We start from the raw sequence: 21152 nt of genomic DNA on the forward strand, positions 1-21152 counted from the left end.
GTACTTTGTGGTATGGAAAGTCCTTTCATTTGCTTTCATAGACATATTCTGTTCTGCATCCTACCAGCTTTTCCCAATAAATCCAGACCCACGGTGGCAGAATTCAAACCTGCGCCCGCTTGCCCTGGCATTACAGCAGGCCCTGGGGCAGGAGCTGGCTCAAATCCGCCAAGGAAACACACAGGTGACCGGGATCACAGCACAACTTCTGCAGGCAGTAGCTGCACTGATGAACTCACCACACAGTGGTGCACTGGTGATGGCTATGCATCGTAACCACTTCATCTCCTGCCCACTGATGCGCCAGCTGCACCAGTATCAGGTGAGTGGTGCTGGACAAGAATCTCTGTAGCATTGAACAAAGTAGGCTGGGGAGGAAACTAAATCTGCTGTGCATCTAGTCTGTTGTGTGCAGATTTTCTACCTGTGTAATGCTAAAAACACAGCTTGGGAGCATAATACAAAGGGACTTAAGTTGTCTGAAGGTAAGACAGCTGAATGCCAGTTGGCCATGTTAGCCTAGCACTGCTGAGAGTTGGGGCTTACCTTCAGGGCTAGGTGAACCTGAAGCAACATAGTAACGGTGGCACTGTGGGTTTGCAGCTGTGAGTCCCCTGTTTTGGAGTCTCCAGTCTATGCTGTTGTGTAGCATGGACATGTCTTGTAAGCCAGAGCATCTGCAGACAGTTTATGAAAGGAAGCCTGTAATTCCTTAAGGAGAACTTCAGGGCAGGCTAAGAGTTACCAGTAAAATATCTCATTCCTTTCATGGTGGAAGAAGGCACAAAGCTACCCTTAATTATGCTTAGAGAGGTATTTTGTTTGTGACTGATGTTTTCTGCCTTGTGTTTCCATGTCAGAGGCTGTTGCCTTGATTTCAGTGAGGTATGGTCCAACAGAACATACACCATGGTGTACTCTGTATTCATGGCACTATGTGCCACTGTCTGCCCCTTCTGCTATCTTTGTTTTATTCTTGAAGTGTGTGTAAGAAGGTGTCTTTTGCTGCTCTCCCCAGCGCTGCATGCCACAAGACACTGCTTTCTCCTCCCTCTTCTTCAAAGTCCTCATGCAGATACTGCAGTGGTTGGACAACCCTGCAGTGGAAGATGGTCCTCTGCGTGCTCAGCTGAAGGGTTTTGCTGTGCAGTACTCCTCAAGGCACAGGATCAGTGACGGTACTGGCATTGTGCAGCTTGTGGGGCTCTGAGTGGACCAAGTGGGTTCAGAAAGGGACAGAAACAAAGCTAGTTTGCAGTAGACATTTGTTAGCATCTGAGTAAGCAGAGCAGATTTCTCAGGGAAAACTTCCATTTGCTCAGGTAAGGAATCCCATACTAGCTGTAGACCTGGAAGATGAGCATGCAAGAATGCTCATGGAACAAGGTCATGTCATGACTTGTAGTTATTGTCATCTGCCATCTGTTGGGAAGAGACTGTCACCGAGAGCTTCATCAGGGAAATGAGTTTGTGGTTGTAGAGTATTCTCTTAATCCACATTGTCCCTGAGAGCTGTCAAGAGCTGCAGAGGGAGTCGAATGACAGTGGGATGTTGTGGGTGTGTATGTTTGAGTAGTCGTGTGCCACTACAACGTGGTGCCTCTGTGGAAGAGAGACCTGGTGTTGCTTGTCCCTCAGATGCCAACGCTGTAATTTCTTTGCAGTTCGAGGTGGTTTCTTGCACCTCACAGAAGCTCTGACTTTCCGTCATGACCCTGACTTGATCAGCTCCACAGTACGTGCCATTATTGCAACCCTGAAATCAGGAGAGAAGGGTAATGTGGAGCCAGAGCTCATCAGCAAAGGTATGACTGTCTTCCTGCTCTCCTCTCTATCGCAGCAGCAGGTTGAAATTCCAGCACAGTGAGGGAGTACCTCATAGATAGGCAGTGGGAAGCAGGAAAATGCAAACTGATCTAAATGTGGCCTATTTTATATCACCTCCTTTCCCTGTGCTGGTATGTGGGTTTGTCAGCTGTGACCTAGGACTGACTTACAGCAAACTGTCAGTTTCTGCTCACCTAATGAGAAATAGAAGTCTGCTATTCCAGATAGAAATGGTTTCTCTCTTCCTTACTGAGCCAATCTCTGGTTGATTGCCTTCATGAGACACTTAGAGCGTTGCATAGCTTTGACCACACACTGAGGTTAGTGACATCTCTTTACCTCTGCTAGTCCTTCAGGGCCTGATTGAAACTCACTCTCCGTACTTGGAGGAACTCCTCACAGTCCTCTTCTCAGCTACTGTTGAGACTCCTGCCAGATTTCCTGCCATGAAACCAATTGCTGTGGTGAGCTCCTTGTTGCTCCAGGACAAGGAAGAGACAACAGTGAAGAAAGAACTGGATAGTTGCAGGTGAGCCTATGCAACGATGGGAACTCAGTGGGAGGTCTGGTTTCCTGGCATCACCTCTGATACTGGCTTTGTTTTTTCTGCAGTACCGAAGCTGCTTGGCTGGGGCCGTCCTCTGGCCTTTTGAATGACTGGCTGGAGATGTTGGACCCAGAGGTGATCAGCAGCTGCCCTGATCTCCAGCAGAAACTACTGTTCTCCTGGAACAAGGTAAGAGTTGTTGGGTAGAGAGACTGATGTGCTAAAACCACCTTTGTGGGGTGCTGACCTACACCGTGAAAAAGAGTTATGGTGGAGTTTTATGTTTTGCCACATGTTACCATAACTGTTTGAGAGCAGCACGGTCTGACTAACAGAGATTCTGGTGCATCCTTCTCAGTACGAGGCACATTTTCATCTTATCTTTGTACTTCTTCAGCCCTGTTCTTTTCAGGACTTCAAAGAGTGTTACAGACACAATGTAGTCCCATAATAGCCTAGCACTCTGTGTTTTCATGTGTATTTTTGAAGACAGTTAAGTAGCCTGCCCAGAAGTGCTATACCAAAGCTAAGGCTAAAGCTGAATGTCATGACTTCCGCCATGTTTTAAACAGAACTGCAGTTCAAATCCTCAATCCACTTGTTCTGTGCTGTGCTGTCTGCTTGCTTGGATTGCCATCATCGTCTCTTGTGTCCACCTAACAGCAGGAATCTGTTCATACATCTCGATTTTTGGTCCTTTCAGGCAGGATCCCAGGTGCCCTCCTTCCGCCCGTATCTCTTGGCTCTTCTCACTCATCAATCTAGCTGGACTACGCTGCACCAGTGCATCAAGCTTCTGCTTTGCAGAAACCGAGAGCAGAGGTGAGTCTTAGTGGTGGGGTTTTTTTTGAGCCTAGCAGAGTTCTGAGTTGGGCAATTTGCTGTCTGAGAGAACAATCAGAAGCTGAGAACAAGAGCTGCTGAGTTCTGAGGTGCGTGTGCCAAGAGATGCAGCTCAGCCAAAAACAGGCTTTGCGAGAAGGATGCTGATTTCAGACATGCTGATTTGTGTACCTTGATTTAAATATTACCTGCTGCTTGATGGAAAGAGCACATAAAGATTTGGCTGTGTTTTAAATAGGAAATACTAATCGTTTAGGTAATCCATCTAGCACTGCCCTTGTTGATAATCTTTATGAACGTGGGGACTGAAAGATGGCTTGGGTGGCCAACCAAAGGGAGCCTGTGTACCTGGGCAGGCTCTGCTGGATCCACTGCTTGTACTAAACTCCATTACCAGTCTTTCTCTAGCCCAGTTCTGATCCTGGGAGCTCCCTAGCTCTCAGCTCCTGTATGTTGCTCTCAGATACTGGAGTTTTACTGCAGTAGTAGTATCTTGCTTACATTTCTTACACTTGCAGACCAGAATGCACTAACAGCTAGTAAGTAGCGAGGCAGGGCATGATTAAACTAACAGTATTTCTAAAGCCAGCAATATTTGTTTCCTGCAATTTCTTTATTGATTTGCTCACTAACAATTTAATTTCTGCAATCCAGGATAGCAGGCAGGATGTTCTGCACACTGCAACATGAAGATCACTGGTCGTCTTGCATCAGCTGTAATGTTTGTGACAGACTTTTGGCCTTGTGGTGCATGACTGCGCAGCCACTGTACTGTTGTTGAATGCCATTTGTTGGGCACCATACCTGTGTTGTGCTTACTGCAACAAATATTTAGTCATAATCTGGGAACAGAACCAAGCCCCTTCTTGGGACTTAATGGATCCTATTTTTACATCTTGCAGATGTTTTTCCTTCACAGTACTTGTGATGTTTAGAGACAGTGTTTGCGTGCTGCCTGAGGGCTGCATTGACTCTAATTGCAAATCTGTCTTCTTTTGTCTTCTGGCAGGTTTGATCCAACTGCTTCGTTGGATTTCTTGTGGGCCTGTATTCATATCCCTCGGATCTGGCAGGGAAGGGACCAAAGAACTCCTCAGGTAGTGGTTCAGTTCTTCCAAGTTTCCTGTCTGGATGGAGTGAGAGGTGATTCTTTCATATCGCATGACTTGTCATGGCCAAGAGGCAACTGAAGTGATACAGGTGCAGTGTGCCAAATTTGCTGCCTGTACCTCAGCTGGTTGCCTAGCTGCTCTACTCCATTATATATTACAATGGCAATTTTGGGTTCAGAAAGCTCATTTGAGCACACATAAGTTTGCCCCCTTGACATTTCCTCTGCAGCTCCTGCAGAGTTGCTACAATATCTATTAAAGATCTAGTCAAAAAGCTACAGCAATGAGCAAGCTAAAACCCAGCGTGGGATAATTCCCACTTTGCCATGAAAAGGCAGTTTTAATCTCTTTTTGAGTTTCCACATTACTTAAGTCTCATCTTAAGAGATGCTCCTGTCTGTCTGGGGGAAGTGTGACTAGAACTAAGGATCTAGGGATTCAGCTGGGATTTATTTTGTGTTCTGCATTGCAGAAGCGCCGTGAGGAATTTGTGCTCCATCTAAAGGCATCAGAATTGATCAGCATGGTGGAGCTGATCCTGGCTGAAGCAGAAACCAGATACCAGAACACAGAAGAGGCTTCCTGCACGCTCATCCAGTCTCGACTGCCCCTGTTGCTCAGTTGTTCTCACGGGGACCTTGAGAGCATGAAAAAAGTAACAGAGTATTTGACCAGCTGCATCCAGCAGTGGGGTAGCAGGTGGGGTCGCAAATGAAAACTACTCTAATTGTAGTTACTTGGGCACAGGCAGCCAGGTAATGATGAGACTTGACAGCACGTCTTCATTAGCAAGTGTTCTAGAGCCCATATAACAAGTGCTTCCCACACATTATCTTCCCAGACGTTTTAGGAGAGTAAAATGTCACTCTGAAGTGTTACTAGAACCAAGAAGGTCACCTTAAAAGTGAAATTGCAGGGCATGTTTTCTTTCAGGAATTTTGGCATAAGATGTTCAACATTACTTTTTTTTTTTTTTGTCAGCTGTTGTTCTTAATTACCAGTTCCTAATGTAGAATTTCTTGTCTGCTCATGCCTTGAATCATTGCTTATAATGCAAACTGTGCTGATTATTATGATTGTTTTCTAGCAGCTGTGTTAGCACTGTTGGGAAAGCAGCACATAGTGTCTTTGTGTCAGTGGAGCAAATTGACCTAATTTTAACTTCATTTATGGTAATAGAAAAGATGCCTCGTAATTTCAGTTGCTCCTGCATGGTGATGCATCTCAGGCAGGTGTGCTAATTGTGAACAGGCCAGTCTGAATAGTTGCACTTCTGACTTACTTTTTTGAGCTGTTGATGACCACGAGTACTACATAGAGGAATTCTGCTCACTGGAGATGGAAGCAGGCTTTCCTGTCCTGTATCCAAGGGTAGCTGTGTAACCCATTTTCTAACTCCAGCACTGGAAACGGCCTCAGGGTGGATCCCTGTAGATCATGGATCCCTGTGGACTGTGCATGTTTTGAGAGTAGGTCAAAAAGAAACACAGGCTGAATAAACACTCTTCAGATTAGTGGTGACTGCTGTGCAAAGTTGTTTATCACATACACAACAAAACTTTTAATAATCTGATGGGTCTGTGATGTTTGCTGGTTGAGCTAAAGAAGTAACCAGAGGCTCTCCTCTCCCCTTTTCTTCCAGCTCTGTGGGAAAATGCTGCCAGGACCTTCTGCTTCAGATATACCTGCAGCTACCCGAGCAACTTGTGCCTCTGCCTGAGATGCTTCTCACCAGTGAAGGAGCCAGAGACAGCAGCACTTGCAAGGTAAATAGAGGAGCTCAGAAAAGCCTCTTTTTCCAATTGTGCACCTAGGGCGAATGCTATGTTGAGGCTCTGACTAAAAGGAGAGAACTAGAGAGTGCTGGTTGGGTCATTTTGGTTTCTTAACTTCACTCTTCAGTTGTCCCTTCCCTGCCTTCACGTTCAGGAGCAGAGTTTAGGTATGATTTATTTTTCATTGTCTCTCTAGAAAATACTTTAAGCTCTGATTATATAAATTTCTGTGTGCCAAAGGCTTCTGTAAAGCACAAGTGTGCAGGCGTGTGATCCTGCTTTGATGTCTGTAGGGACCGTGGGCTTCAGATCCTGTGCCAGCTGGAATGCTGCATCTGCTTGCAGGTTCTACCTGGGAATAATTTCTGTTAACCTCATCTGTAGTTGGAAAGTATTTGAGAAATGCTCCTGAAGAGCCACAGGCTTGCTTGTGCTTTAAACTTAACTATTTACTCACTACTTTTCTTTCCAGCTTGATGCCCTGGTTCACAGATTCATTAACCTCCTTGCAGACACCAGTGACTCCAAGTCATCAGAAAGCCGCGTGTGGGATGCCAACATGGCATGCAGGAAGCTAGCTGTGGCTCATCCTATCCTCCTCCTCAGGTACTGCTCTCTCCTTTCACCATCCATAAGACTGAGTTGACTGAAAAGCATCACCCTTTGCCATAGGAGTGGGGGGCAGGCTTGGAGCAGTCATGTAGATAGTGCAGAATCTGTGTTCGTTTATGAAACCTAGAAGAAAGGGCAGCAAAGCCATATCTTTTATAAGGAGGCAGCACTGGCTCCTTGTTTGTCAGGAAGCAGTCCTCATAGAACTGCAGCCTACAGGACAGAAAATGGGTGGGAAATGGTGACTGCTGATTCCATGGATACTGGGGTCAAACCCAAAACCTTGGGAGAGTTTGAGGGACACTTAAAGCCACTGGGACGTAACAACATGCAATTCTATTTAGGAAGAGGCTAGAGCTGGATGTTCTTCTGTTTGGTGTTTCAGGCACTTGCCGATGATTGCAGCTCTGCTACACGGCCGTGTTCACCTCAATTTCCAGGAGTTCAGGCAGCAGAACCACTTGACCTTCTTCATCCACGTCCTGGGGATCCTGGAGCTGCTTCAGCCGCAGGTCTTCCAGAATGAGCACCAGGCGGCACTGTGGGACTGTCTGCTCTCCTTCATCCGCCTGCTGTTGGTAGGCAAAGTCCTTGCTGCGCGTTGTGTGCGGGCTGCCAGCCGCTAGAGGGAGAAGCTAATGTAACACGAGGCCAGCCCAAGGTTCTGCTATAGGGAGGGAGAACCTTGGTGTATCTTCAGAGCCAAAAGACGTATAGAGTTCGTTGGAGAGATTATAACAGGGGAGGCCAGCGACCAGTAATCTAATTCCTGGGCCCTGGAGGTGCAGGACGGAGCAATGAATCATTGCTGTTTTTGTTAACTCATCATCCCTACCCTTTCTCAGAACTACAGGAAATCCTCACGACACCTGGCTGCTTTCATCAGCAAATATGTCCAGTTTATCCAGAAGTACATCACGTGCAATGCACAAGCAGCTGTCTCCTTCTTGCAGAAGCACTCGGATCCTCTACAGTAAGCATTTTAGTCCAGTTAGCCCAGTTAGTTCATGGAGAGATTGCTCAGGCAGGGTGCCATGAAATAATCGGGCAGAGAACAGCAAGATAATGTGACAACACTTGTTAATGTGGCACCTTGCTTGCTTAAATGTCTATTGATATGAACAGCATGTCCCTTTTTATAGCTGAAAACCAAACCTGACAAAGTTGGGTGATAATCTGAACTCACATAATGAATTAAATGCCCTGATAAGGTATTGCAGTGCTCTGCAGTCATTTCTGGAGTGCCAGCAGCAGAGTCTTTACCTAGAGCAATAACAGCAGGATCACAGCTGCAGATACAGGGACAAACTTATTTGAGTACTAATAGGTCATTCTGAAAGTAATGCCTCCTATTTATTTCCACACACTGCCTCACTGTGCTCACATCCACTGTTTGGTCTCCATAAATGTTCAGAAATCATCAATCAATGGGTGCTGTTTTTTCCACATGGAGAAGTTCTGTTCCTCCCCTTTGCTTCATCTGCACTTCCATGTCAGATGCCATTTTGCCAGACTGCCCCTCTACTGCCATCTGTCACACAGCAACAACATGTAACAGAAAACTGGCAGAAAGCTCACCCTCTACTGCCACACCACCAACATCCACCTCTGATATTGTAGGCCAGCATAATGAAATGGAAGGCATTAATTTTGGAGCAACCCCTGTAAGTTAACACCTGAATGGGAAAAATCTTGCTTCTGAGAAACTGCTTCTACCATGTTTAATTTATGTGCTGTTAGTTCTCCTTGTGCCTTTACTTCTATTTAAACATGCTATCTGTTCCACCAGTGACCTGTCATCAGACAACAGTGACCTAGCAATGCTGAAGTCCCTCTTGGCTGGGCTGAGTCTGCCTAGTAAGAGCAGCATCTTGGACAGAGGCTCTGAAGAGGAGAAGGATGGTGAGTCTGACTAGGATGCAAGAGTAATTCTAGCTGGCAAACCTGTAACGCTTCGTGGAGTGCAGATGTTTTTGTGTGCTAAATGCAGCGTTTCTCCTACTCCCAGTGAAAGGTGTTTAGAATGGGGAGTGGCACTTGTATGCTCTGCTGTTTGAAAGCAGTATCTGGAATGGGTCGGCTTGTTTTGCTGTCAGTGGTACCACTACTGGTGCAGAAGAAAAGCTTTCATTACTGTGGATTTTACATTCCAAAGCCTCGCTTCAGGATCAACCTGTCAGCAGACCCTAGGGTACATTCTCTTCTCTTTGCAGCTTGTGTGTGATAACTATTCGCTATTAAATAGTGTTAGGAAGGTTTGTTTTCTTTACATCAGCAAGGGCTACCAGGAGGTGCAGTGAGACGGGAGGCTGTGAGAGCTGGGAAGCATTGCTGCTGAGCTGATGGCTGGTAGGGAACACTGGATTTGTCTCCCTGTTAAAACTGTAGGCTGTCAAAAATGACCTGTTGTCATTCTGTACCAGATGAAGCGGCAGCTGGCTCACTCCCCCTTGTCAGTGTGTCTCTCTTCACTCCTCTCACACCAGCTGAAATGGCCCCATACATGAAGAGGCTCTCTCGAGGCCAAACAGTTGAGGGTAAGTGCCAGAACATCGGGCAAATGCAGCCACGTGCCAACGTTCCTCAGCTGTCAGCTACAGGTTTGTTTCCTAGAAGTCTCCAGCAGTTAGGATGTGGTTTTGTTTTGGATGCCTTGTCCGTAGCTTTCTGTGGTTCTGTGACAGAGGCTTCCTGTGATGCTGTGTCACTTAGTACAGCAGTGCTGCAACTGCCTCTTCTTTCAGGTATCTTGAAGGTGCTCTGGGAATTTGCATGAGTAACTCATGGAGTGTTACAGTCCACGTTCAGCCAGCACTGATCCAGTGACTCTGCTCTGGAGCACTGATAGGAGTGCCATTTTATTTAATACAGTAAAAATACCAAACTGATTAGAAGCATGATTTTGTTTGAAATCCCAAATGACCTTCACGAAGGAAAATCACGTTTACCTGGCATATGGCAACAGCATGCTGCTTCTCCTGAAGTGTTCTGAAATCACAAGTGTCCAGTGTTCATATCGGACATAAGTTGTGGTATTGGGGTGACAGTTGTCCTTCCACCCTAGAAACTGGTGGAAGAAAAAAGTACTCTGGAGTTGAAACATCATGCCCCACTCCACTCCTTCCCCTGCCCACGTCGTGACCGTGCTGGTGACCCCTGCTTGGGCAGTTTGAGATATGTTGATATAGCAAGTGAGCTGCCTGTTCTCATCCTTCCTTTTTCAATAACTGTCTTTATTACTCTAGCTCTGTGTGAAGTAGTAAAACTTGACTGGTTGGGAGGCTGCATTTGTAGCTTCTTTGCTGAATCAGTGAATTTCAGTCATTCCTTTTAACGTGTGTCTTCCACCAGACATTTTGGAAGTGCTGACAGACATTGATGAGATGTCCAGACGGAGGCCAGAAATTCTTTCCTTTTTTGCTGTGAGTATGACATCTCTAAATGCCACTGAAAGTCAAAGATTCTGTTCACTAGAGTGTGTTGTACAGCCAGCTTAATTGCTTTTCTTACTCTCCTTTTGGGGGGGAAGGTGGTATTACATTTCCCCTGAGATGCTGCACTTTCCATTAGGCTTTCTGACAGCAGGCAGTACGTACCTTCCTACTGTCTTCACTCCATTGCATAACAGTTCCATCATCCCCTTGAACTTCTCTATATATCTGAGGAAGTAGTAACCTTCTGTCCCCTTTACAATAATGGGACTAGGAGAAAGCAGAACAGCTCCCTAAAAAAGCACACAGGAGTGCAGGGAAAATTCCTATACACCATAAGATGACAGAAGGGTGCTTTAAAGCATTCAAAACAGGATAATCCTTATTACAGAGAGATTTCCTGTCTCGGCCAGTACCTGCTGGATCGATGCTGGAGGGGTAGTAATGCAAGTCTGCACAGTTCTGATCCTTATATGGCCTTGTGATCCTTATTTATGTCTCTTCTCTCAGACAAACCTACAGAAGCTGATGAGCTCATCAGAGGAGTCCTGCCGAAATCTGGCCTTTAGCCTGGCTTTGCGCTCCATTCAGAACAACCCCAGGTGAGGACCGTGGGCACTCAGGATATTGTGAGTCACTGAGGGGCACTGGCTGCCCACTGTGCGTGGCTGCTGATGGTGAACTGGGCTGCACTGATGCTGAGATGTTTTATTTCTAGCATAGCTGCAGACTTCCTTCCTACCTTCATGTACTGCCTTGGCAGCCGAGACTTTGAGGTGGTGCAGACAGCATTGAGGAACCTGCCTGAGTACACCCTCCTTTGCCAAGGTAAGTCAGGATCTGCTGCTCTGGGGTGCGTGCTTGGTGGCCTTGCAAAAGTCAAAACTGAGCTCCTGTTATGAAAGCAGCCTCCTCGGGAAGTTGCTAGGAGTCAGAGTTGCTCAGAATAGTCTGTCAAACATGTTGGTCATCTGTATCAATAGCTGTTTTGGTCTGAGCATCACAGAGAGAAGACTTGCCATAGAGATGAGGGAGGTTTCCTTGAAACAGATTTGCTCCTTTATGATCTTCCTCTCTGAGTTGTGATCCCTCACGCAATCCCAAACCCTCAGGGCCATTACAGGGTGAATTATGCCCTGTTCAGTCATAACAGAAGGAGGAACGTCTTGCACGGCCACAAGCATTCATCCAGGTGCTCACTGGCAGATTGCTGCTCTCAGGCCGCTCCTCACGCTGTGTTTCTCTTTCGCAGAGCACGCTGCAGTGTTACTGCACAGGGCCTTCCTGGTGGGGATGTACAGCCAGATCGACACCAGCTCTCAAATCTCGGAAGCCTTGAAGGTCCTGCACATGGAGGCCACAGTCTGAACACGTGGCTCTGGGAGCCTCGCTTTCAGTGGAATTGAACTGGACCCCCAACAGCTGCATTGAGGCCCTGTAAGAAGGCGCTGTACTTCAACCAATGTTCTGAAGGATCAAAGAGATGATGTCACAGGCCACAGCAAGAGCAGGAAGGGGCAAGGACAGATCTGTCTGGCTAAGTTGCCATTACTGTGGGGAAAAAAATCTCCTGAATATTGTGCCAAACAGGGACCAGTTTTGTCATGGAGTCTTAGGGCAGTGGCTGACACTTATTTTGTGTTGTTTTTTTGTGGGTTTTTTTCTCCTCCAAGAGGGCAGAGCTGCTGGGAGAGCAGAAGGAAGTTTTGGCCCTTTCAGTTGAAGTCTCTGCACTTTATGCTGGAAAAAAAATGTGGATGTGTGCAGGGGGAGAGACCATTTAATGTTTTGGTGGGGTTTTTTTTGGGAGGGGGGGGAAAGGGGTTGGTGGGTGAAGTCATTCTTTTTTCCTCCAATTAAAATTCTTTGTTTCCATTGTGCCTTTTTGTGCTGCCATTGGTGTAGCCTGACAACCTTCTCACCCTGTTCTTCATTGTCTTGTTATTCTAGATACAGCTTCTCTGAAAAACCTGTTTGTGTGGCCAAATGTATGCAGAGCCCTGCAGTGTCTGATGCACAGACTCAGATGTGAACGACCCAAATCATTTATTACAAGTTCTCACATCCCTTATATACCTTCACAAATTTTCTGTTTCTAGCTTTCCCATCCTCTTTGGTATCTGCCAGTTTCTCCCTGTGATTCTTCTCCTAGTCCTTGTCTGCTGATCGATGTGGTTGTTTACTGCCAGCTGTCATGGGAGAACAGAAAAGGTGGTGGCTTCCATCCCTCTGCTATGGAGAATTCACTGCCCATTTCATAGTCTCACTCTATTCACTGGCTTGCTTTCACATCACTTGTCTCTTTCCCTCTTGTGAGAGACAGTTGTAACCTCGTGGGGGGCAAGATGAAGAAGTATTGTCCGTTCTTGCAAACAAGAAATGCTATGACTGAATGCTTATGCTCTATGAATTGCTTGCTTTGCAGAGAATTGGAGGAGAAAAGGGAGAGAGATGAACTTCCCAACCACTGTTAAGTAGCCTCGCCTTGCCTTTAAATAGATTAGAGCTATTGCTTAAGGATGCAACATGCTTTCTTCCTCAGCAGCATCTGCTTCGTATCCAGAGCCACTACTGTGGCAATTAGTTAGATATAAATTATGTGGAGGAACAGCTGAAGAAGATCAAGTCAGTGAAATGGTTTTCCTGAGGGGCTCAATGACAGCAGGATTAACGCCTGTCTAAAGGGTTCCCAGTGAGATTACTGGCTCCTCTCGCTGTAGTCTCTTATCAGGCATCATTAAAACACTGCTCAGTTTGTCAGAGCAGGGAAGTATTTCTCTTGGTGCTGCTGTGTGCCCAGAGCCTCTGGGAACTTATGGGACTGGCTGGGAAAGGGCTTTTCACAGGACTTTGAACTAAGGAGAAATGAAAATGTAACAGCACTGTTATCACAGCAAAGACAGAATCAAAGTAGTGGTTCTTTGCTGAAGAGCCTCCCTTTGGATGGGGCTTTCCAAAAATCCTGCTCCAGGGCTTTTACTACAAACATGTATGGGTAAAAAGGAATGGTGTGGCTGGCCTCAAATTCTATGATGTCTGCCTGGAGGCCAAGTTTAGAGGAGAAGAGAACACTCGGATGGTGACAGAACTGTTTAACCACCCCTTGCTGCAGGGTAGCTAGGCTTTGCAGAGCAGTGGGGAATAAGGTGTGCTGGGGAAGGTGGAAACAGCATCTTTATTATCAAGAGCTCGTCTCTTTTGGGAGATCAGGAAACGAATTCAAAAGTTTGTAAGAAGGTAGAAGCTGTGCCGTAGAGCAAGGTATTTCTACTAATCTCCCAATAGAAAAAGCATCATCTGTGATTTGTTTCCCTGCCTGTTTTCTGCTAAATTGAAAGTTCCTGCTATGCATTTGCTCTGTTATCATCCTCCGCTTGAATGCAGTGGAGCTGAGCAGGCTGCCGTGGCTTGAAGCATGCCACTGAAACCAGATCATGGCTGAGAGGAGAGGGGGCAGCTCGGGGCAGGAGTGCTGTGGGAGCCCATCCTTAGCAGCTGTGACAGCTGTGAGATGGTTAGCAACAGCATTACAGATGCTCTGACACTTGCCCGCCTTTTAATCAGCACTCTGTAACTTTCATCTCTGCCTGGCTGAGCACCTTCTCCCTTCCCATCCCTGTTGAGCTGACAGTGTTATCCTTAGCAGGTCTGCTGGGCTCCTCCTGGGGGCTGGGGCCATGTTCTGCATCTTTCAGAGACGTTGACTCACTCAGAAGAGGAGTGAGGAGGAGGTTTGCAGCACTGCTCCTATCTGAGCCCAGGGAAGCTCACAAGGCTCACCCAGTGGAAATTGCTGCTGCTGTCTGGCTGTCAGAGGACATGCCTCAAAGTGGCAAGATCATTTGGATGCTCCTTTGCCACATGATGCTGCAGTTGAAAGCTTCCTAGGCGAGTTGTGGTCTGCCAGGGATGGTGTCTGGTGCATCCACCTGGAGCAAGCCTACTCCCAAGCCAGTGCTGGTGTCCTAGAATATCCTGAGAATCCCATCCAGCTCTAGGGAAAGGAAACGCTCTCTGCAGGCTTGTTCTTCATCCTGTGGCTGCACCATACTGTGCTGGCAGCCGCTCTTCTTGTCTGAGTGCCTGCTGTATGGAGATGGTAGAGGACAGGAGCAAAGGAGGGGCTGCAGATCCCTTCCACTAAGCACAGGTAGACAAGGACAGGGGAGGAACGCCATCAGTATGTTTTATAATGATTCTTCCAGCACAGCTTCCAAGTGGGGCTGTTTCCAAGCCCTCCACTGCCCAGAGTGGGGGTTCAGGGCTGGCTTGTTCCTTCTCCTGTAGAGCTGAACCTACCATGGCTCTTACTCTTAGCTCTCCTGGACCTGGGAGGCTTTCGGTTTGTCTTTGAGGTGCTTCTCTGAAAGAGGATGTCTGCTGCAGCAATAGCAGACAACTTTCATAGGGAAAAGGGTGGGCACTCCCTAGGTTTCAGCCTATGCAGTCTTGGAGACCTGGAAGGGTGCAGTCGCTGTTGCATTTTCTGCTTGGACAACAACTGCCAATGTAAATACATCAGTAGATGTGAGGTGGAACCGTATCTGGGAAGGTCTTTGAAGAAGATCTGATGCCTGAGTTGAAGAAATGGACTGCTATGGAAAAAGGCATCTGCTATTTGGGAGAGTTAGCCATGGTGGAAATGTTATATGAGCCCACATTCATATCTAATGATCCATACCAAGAGCACAATCCTGAGCAAGTCAGGCGTACATCATGTATGCCATGGAAATTCACAAGAACAGCACTGGAAAAGTACACCAGAACACTAGCAGGAATGTATGAGAGGGAGCAGAGAAGATCCCTATTCTTTGAACTGATTATTACACTTCATAACTTTGGACTGGGAGTCACAAGACTTCCTCTTTTTTTCCCCTCTGGGAAGGGGATGGAGGTGGTGCCTCTCATCTCAAGTCCTTGCACTCACCCAGCATGAAGCCTCACCACATGTATGTACTCCTGTCAGATAGCAGAAACGAGCAGCCATCCAGGTGGTGGCTGGCAGGAATTTATCGAGACTGATCTGGATGGAGTCTGAAGTGGCAATAGCATGGTCCCATGCATGCTGGTGCTGCAGGGCAGGGGCAGCGGTGCTGGTTTGGCTGAGAGCAGGCTGGGACTAACGGGACTAACAGGGGAGTTGCCTGCCTGACTCAGTGGCAGCTGCCCCTGGGGAATGGATTACAATGGGGAACTGGAAGAGACCCAGCACTGACCTCAGAGGCAAATCTGCCTGACCTGCTCCTGGCAACAGAAAGGCAGGGAGAGGCAGAGGCTCTCCAGGTAACTGCTAGCAAACAGGCTTTCATGGACAGAGGCATCAATGTTTTTTTTGCCAGCCTTTAAAATTAAAGGAAGGAAAGAGAGACTTTGCTCTGCAAGCAGCAGCATGCAAGAAGCTTTGTGCAAAAAAAGAGAGAGGAAAAGTCCATCTCCATTACGTACTGTGTACGGGTAAATGTGGGCTGAGGAGTCTATGACTGCTCCCTGGTGCCTCGCCATCTTCAGCCAATTCCATCTGTGACCTCAGTTGGTGACAGCTACAGTTCTGGCCCTGTCTGATCTCAATTAACTTCCCTCTGGCCATGCTGCAGTTCAAAACAGCATGATTCACACTTAAGTCAAGGAGTTATTCACTAAAAGGTAAAAATGTTAAGACTTTCGTTAGCTTTGTGTATGCCAAGGCCAGCCCCACACCAGCTAAGCAGCCTGGATTCTATAGAGGTAGCATTTGCCTAAGGTGGATTGATGTTTAAACCTCTGCTTTGCCTTACCATGCATTTAAATAACACCACCCAAAAGCAGCAGAAAATAGAGTTTGTATTTTCTCCTCCTTTTAAATTCAAGAGATCTTAATAATAACATCTCTGCTTGTCCTGTGTAGCTGGTGTTGTCTTGCCTTTCGCCTTGCCCTGTTTGCGTGAACAGCATCTCTATCTGAGGAAGATATTGGACAAAAGAATGTCAAGACCCCCAGCAACAATTAAAAAAATCATTAAGCTACAATAGGCCAGTCATTATCATTACTGGGTAATTATTAAGCTGTAAGAATTGCTAATTGTCTTATTAGCATTGAACAGTTATGCAAATAACAGAAAACATACCATAAAAGTAATAAAATTACCTCTTTTTTTTTTGTTTTTAATCAATAATGAGATTTAAAAACTAAGGCAATGCTTGCAGATTTGCCCTCTCCGGAGTTTATTGGGGATGTCATTGGAGAGAAGTGAGACCACTCGTGGCACTCTGCACAGAGTGAGTACAACATTTGAACCAAGTCTACAGCCACAGCACCAGGCTGTGTCCCCTGCTCTGCACCCACACAGGCAGCCAGGGACCCACAGGGGCCGAGGGCACGTGGTGATCTCAGAGCTAGAGCAGGGCTGGATAGAAAGTCTGAATTTTGCATTCCTACAGCATGTCTGGCTTTGTGCAACCCCTTGTCCCTCAGATAAAATGTGGGGCTTCAGGTCTGGTCTGGGTGCAAGCAAGGCAGATGGTAGCCTTTCATACCAATCTAAGGCAAAAGTGGAAAGTCTTGGCCTTTAAAATTATTTTATTTCAAGGGTTTTATCCCCAGCTGGAAACCTGAAGTAAGAGCTGGCCTCTCTTCCTGGTAAGGAACCAGATGGATTTCAGAGTTCAGCTCTAAGCAGAATGCTGAAAACGTGACTTTGTTTTCCAGTGGAACAAGTATAAAGCTTTATTTGCTCACGCCATCGTGAAATGGAGGCTTCATTTACTTGTGTCTGCAAGGAGCTTGAAAGAGGCAAAGGGCTTCTTTGCTAAGAGTGATTAACACTGTTAATCACTAACAAACATTACCGTGTTTCCGGGCTTTAAATTCTGCTCCGCTGATAAAACACAGCATTTCAAAGCTGCCAAGCCAGCTCCTGCTCCAGGGCGGGCCCTGCTCCCATGGTGATGCCATGACAGATATGGTTCACCTCACACAATCTTAGGATCCAAGGAGGTTTTGATCACCTTTACTTTCACTTTCCGATAAGAGCAGTGAAGTTTGTGGCTCTTGGAGAATTGCATTTTGTCATGGCTGTGTGAGGGTCACAGATCACCAGCAGCCATTTCAGCTTTCTCTGAAGAGGAGGGAAGGTCAGCTTCTGACCAGCACCATCCCTGTTTGTCTGTGCCCTGCTTTCAGTTCCCTGAGCTTCACTGGTGCCCTACAAAGCAGTTGTTATCTCTCTCCATTTTTCCTTCTCACCTGGTGGGAAGGATGCAGCAGGTGGGTAGTTTGGGGTAGTTTCCTATCCTTGCTGCTTGGCAATGACTTTCTGAGATGGATTTTTTGCCTGTCTCTCACCTTTCCATGCTGGGGACAAGAAAGCCAACAGGCCAGCTTGACAGTAATGGATAATAAGAGAAAGACTTGGTGGTGGACTTCTTTTTAGTCAGGCATTGTGTTTCACCTGGGTGGCAGGCCACACTTTGCCCTGATGCTTTGTTTTTGATGTTTTGAGGATGTGGGATAATGGCTATACCATTCACAAGTTTCTCAGTGGCATATGTTGCAGAGAGACTTACCAAAGTGCCCTTCTCTGCAACTTCACGTTTCACTTGCATCTTCTTTCAGTGGAAATTCGTGCTCAGACTTGAATTTTTTTAATAATTTTCTTTTCCTGAAGGTCAAGCTAGCCAGGCTCCACGGAGAGGCAGTATCATGCAGAAGCATTTCTGTGTTAGTAGCTGTGAAATTGTAGAAGCTTCCTTTCCTTTGGTTTGGGCCTCTCTGTCTCTGTGGAGTCAGCCTGGCTGCCTTCTGGGAAGAGAGAGCTGATGAGGCATGTTACTGATGAGACGTGTGCTTTTTCCTTCTTGTTTTGAATCCCTCAATTTAATGTAAGCCATTGGCAAGGGAACGTATGAGAGCTCCTGGCTCCAGCACGTACTTCCTATTGTTGAGAGTGAACAGCCCTGTGTACAGCCTGCAGCAAAATTATGAAGTACTCAATTTGATCTACTGATTTCCCACAATAGTTAAAAGATGTGCTTTTTCAGCCCATGACGTTGTGTGCTCTTATGAAAAGTGTTGGTTGAGGCCCCATGCTGCCTGATACGAGGAATCAACCCTTTCCTTCTTCCTCGAGTCCTCAAAGTAACAAATGTTGGCTTGTTTTTCATTGGGCTTTAGGGTTGTTCTTGTCATATATTAAGCTCCTTCTCTACTAATGGTAAAACCCACGATACTGCGTATGGGAGCCAGGATAAATAAGAGGTGGTATCAGAGAGTGATCCCCACTAGTCATAACAACTGTCAAAAAGCACTCAGCATTTCTCTGCTGTAGCCCAGTATCTAGGAAGGGAGCTGAAAAGGAGTGAGAGGGAAGGAAAAAATGTCTGAAAATACAAAACAATAAATCCTCCTTATCCGTGGCCTATTGTGCTCCAAAAGCATCTGAACACATCTTGGGAGGCATGAAGGCAAGGCGCACAAAATGGGGATAAGGGCACGTAAGGCACCTCCAAGGAAAACGCGTAAAAGGGAAGAACGCAAACCAGAGTAAACATTTGTGAGCTTCATTCCACAAGGAATGTCCTGTGAGATCAGCAGTTGTTGGTAATGGGTAAGCAGCTGTAAGACAGTTCTGCTCCCATCCTCCCCAGTTCCTCTCTCTAGTGGTCGTTAGTTTACCTGTTGGTACATTAAAGACTCATCATAGCTATAAACTCCTGCAGAGCTCTCCTTAATCACCAACTAAGAACACTGCACAAGTCGCTGATGCCTGTGTTTTGAAAAGCCATTATTGGGGCAGTGGTACTATTAGTGCTTTAGCTAACTTGTTCAGCAATGTCACTTTAATCACCTTAGCATAACCTGCTTCTTTTGGTAGAGCAAGGGCTCTGTCTCCAGCCTAGCTCTCTTGGGATGCGCAGCCTGAAGCCAATGGCTAACAGACTCTTCTTTTGGCGTCTGCAAGCCTGGATGCCTTTCTGATAGGTTTGCCTCGGTCAGACACAGATGACCAGGCTCAGTATGGGGAGGAGTAGGTGACATGTAGTGTCCTGTGACATACAGAAAATAGCAGCTGCTCTCATAGTCCAGCCTGGCTTTCCACTCTGTGGATCGGTGTCCCCTGCCACCCAGCCCCAGCTGCCCCTTCCCAAAGTGCGAGGTAATGAGAAGGCACTGACCACATCGACTCATTAAGCTGGGTTTGTTAGAAGACAGATTGTCATGTTAAACAAATATATTTAAAAAAAAAAAAACAGATATCATTCCCTGTGCTGTGCCCCATCTGGGCCATTAAATCTGAAAGGGGCAACTACAGCTGTGTCAAAGCTAGGCTCAGAAGCTGATTTCCACCACTGATTGGCAACAACTCCATTTCCAAACATCAATTTTGTCTCCTCATTTCCCAGTGCTGCTCTATTTAGGTTGCAAGCACAGCAGGGGGATGCATACTGCTAAACAAAACAGTATTTGGGACTTCAAACAAGAGAAACCCCACAAATGGATTTCCTGAACCCATCACCTCCTTTTTATTTCTCACAAGGCCCCTTGGCTAAGTGACCTGATGACAGAGGATAGGAAGGACCCATCTGCCCATCGTTAGCCAGCTTGCTTTTCATGAAATTTCATCAATCTAATGAAAAGGTGGTTTGGAAACAAACCAGGACAGCTCAGCTTTCAGTGTTCCAGCACAGTAGTTTCCAACCTGCAAGAAAGCAAGCCTCTTTTTTTTGAGGGGGAAGAAAAAGAAACTATTTTGAGTGAACCCAGCTTTTCTTTAGGTTGGCCCCTTGGTAGTCTGATTAATTTTGAGTGCAGATGTTTGTCCCATCCTTCCCAGATTATACGCAGTACTTGAGAGCAGGCTTACTGTGCCGTATGTCCTACTTGCCTCACTGCTCTGATATTGTTGCAGTTGTGTGGCAACATATGCTAAGGCCTTATTACAAGGGATTCCTATAAATGGCATAAAGGATTAATAATGTATTTATAACACAACTTTGTTTTAGTATAAAGTGATCTATAAATTTGTAATAAATGTTTTATAATGTTTTTGTAGCCTGTTATAAATGATAAATGGGAGACTATAGATGCCACATCAAATATTCATGCTGCATTGTGTGCATTATTATGCCGTTACTGTTCAGGAAACCATTAATAATAAAGTGAATGGAGATGTAAAAGTTGCTGACATGCCCAGCAAGCCATTTATAATGAAATGTATAATCCTTACCATAAAGTAAATACATTGGCCAGTGATTGTTGATGAAATGGAAACACACTGAATTATTTGTAAGGTATTTATATATTAATGTATATTATCCATATCATGTCATAGAAATACCATTAATATATTATATTATATGTATTATTAATTATTTTTACCTGATTTATAGGCAGCTCCTAAAGCGTTCCCTCGTCTCTTCCGCAGCCATGTGCGACTCTATGTGGTGAGTTACTATTTGGACGTGGCTGATGACATAAATTCACCGCGGCGCTTCTTTCCCCAGCTGTGCCACCTGGGCAGGCTCGTTTCTGGCTCCTCCCCGAGCTGCCCCACTCCTGCCTCCCCACAGCCTCAATTGGGCCACACCGAGGTCACCACGGGCTTTCCTGCTGTGTTCTGATCTTTCAATGCTGTGAGCTGGAAGGGAAACGAACCCTCGCGTCCCCCCGCACTGAGCAGGGAGCACAGCTCCACCAGGGCTCGCGTCCCCTCAGCTGGGCTGCGCGCAGGGACGGGGCTCGGCTCTGTATGACCTGCGCCACAGCCTCACCGCTCTTAGTGCAACAAACGCTTTCCTTATATCCCTCTACACCTGCCCTTTTTAGTTCCTATGGCCGGGGTGCTGCTGGGCTCTGCCGAGGCAGCCGCAGCGCCCGCTATGTCCGCGCACTGATTTCACACAGCGGGGATCCCGGCTCCCCGCGCCCATCCGGCCGCGTTCTCCACACGCGGCGCCCGACGCGAGAGCAGCGCTCCGTGCGTGACGGAGCTGCCCTCGTCCCTCTGCCCCGCACGGCGGCTGAGGCGGG

The 21152-nt window shown here is 46.6% G+C and overlaps 1 protein-coding gene and 1 long non-coding RNA gene across 3 annotated transcripts in view; one reads left to right on the plus strand and one right to left on the minus strand.

Annotated features, from left to right (window-relative positions):
• Nucleotides 1-11956, plus strand: part of INTS1 (integrator complex subunit 1) — a 26787-nt gene extending 14831 nt beyond the window's left edge. For both annotated transcript variants that reach the window (XM_052680311.1, XM_052680312.1), the window contains exons 30-47: nt 68-322; nt 1019-1178; nt 1665-1805; nt 2176-2356; nt 2440-2563; nt 3078-3196; nt 4227-4314; nt 4802-5028; nt 5972-6095; nt 6577-6710; nt 7102-7294; nt 7562-7689; nt 8506-8618; nt 9140-9253; nt 10068-10138; nt 10658-10749; nt 10866-10975; nt 11400-11956. In XM_052680311.1, coding sequence (XP_052536271.1) covers nt 68-322; nt 1019-1178; nt 1665-1805; nt 2176-2356; nt 2440-2563; nt 3078-3196; nt 4227-4314; nt 4802-5028; nt 5972-6095; nt 6577-6710; nt 7102-7294; nt 7562-7689; nt 8506-8618; nt 9140-9253; nt 10068-10138; nt 10658-10749; nt 10866-10975; nt 11400-11515 — 2490 coding nt within the window. In that variant the 3' untranslated portion in view covers nt 11516-11956. The remainder of the gene's footprint in view (nt 1-67; nt 323-1018; nt 1179-1664; nt 1806-2175; nt 2357-2439; nt 2564-3077; nt 3197-4226; nt 4315-4801; nt 5029-5971; nt 6096-6576; nt 6711-7101; nt 7295-7561; nt 7690-8505; nt 8619-9139; nt 9254-10067; nt 10139-10657; nt 10750-10865; nt 10976-11399) is intronic.
• LOC128079301 (uncharacterized) overlaps nt 1-21092 on the minus strand; it is a 23886-nt gene extending 2794 nt beyond the window's left edge. The window contains exons 1-3 of the long non-coding RNA XR_008206067.1: nt 20502-21092; nt 15593-15735; nt 547-677 (exon numbers count right to left, since the gene is read on the minus strand). This is a non-coding gene — a long non-coding RNA (uncharacterized LOC128079301). The remainder of the gene's footprint in view (nt 1-546; nt 678-15592; nt 15736-20501) is intronic.
• Nucleotides 21093-21152: the final 60 nt, after the last annotated feature.

This window comes from Tympanuchus pallidicinctus, unplaced genomic scaffold (genome assembly GCF_026119805.1).
Source record: "Tympanuchus pallidicinctus isolate F22 unplaced genomic scaffold, pur_lepc_1.0 scaffold18, whole genome shotgun sequence".
Taxonomy (NCBI): Eukaryota; Metazoa; Chordata; class Aves; order Galliformes; family Phasianidae; genus Tympanuchus; species Tympanuchus pallidicinctus.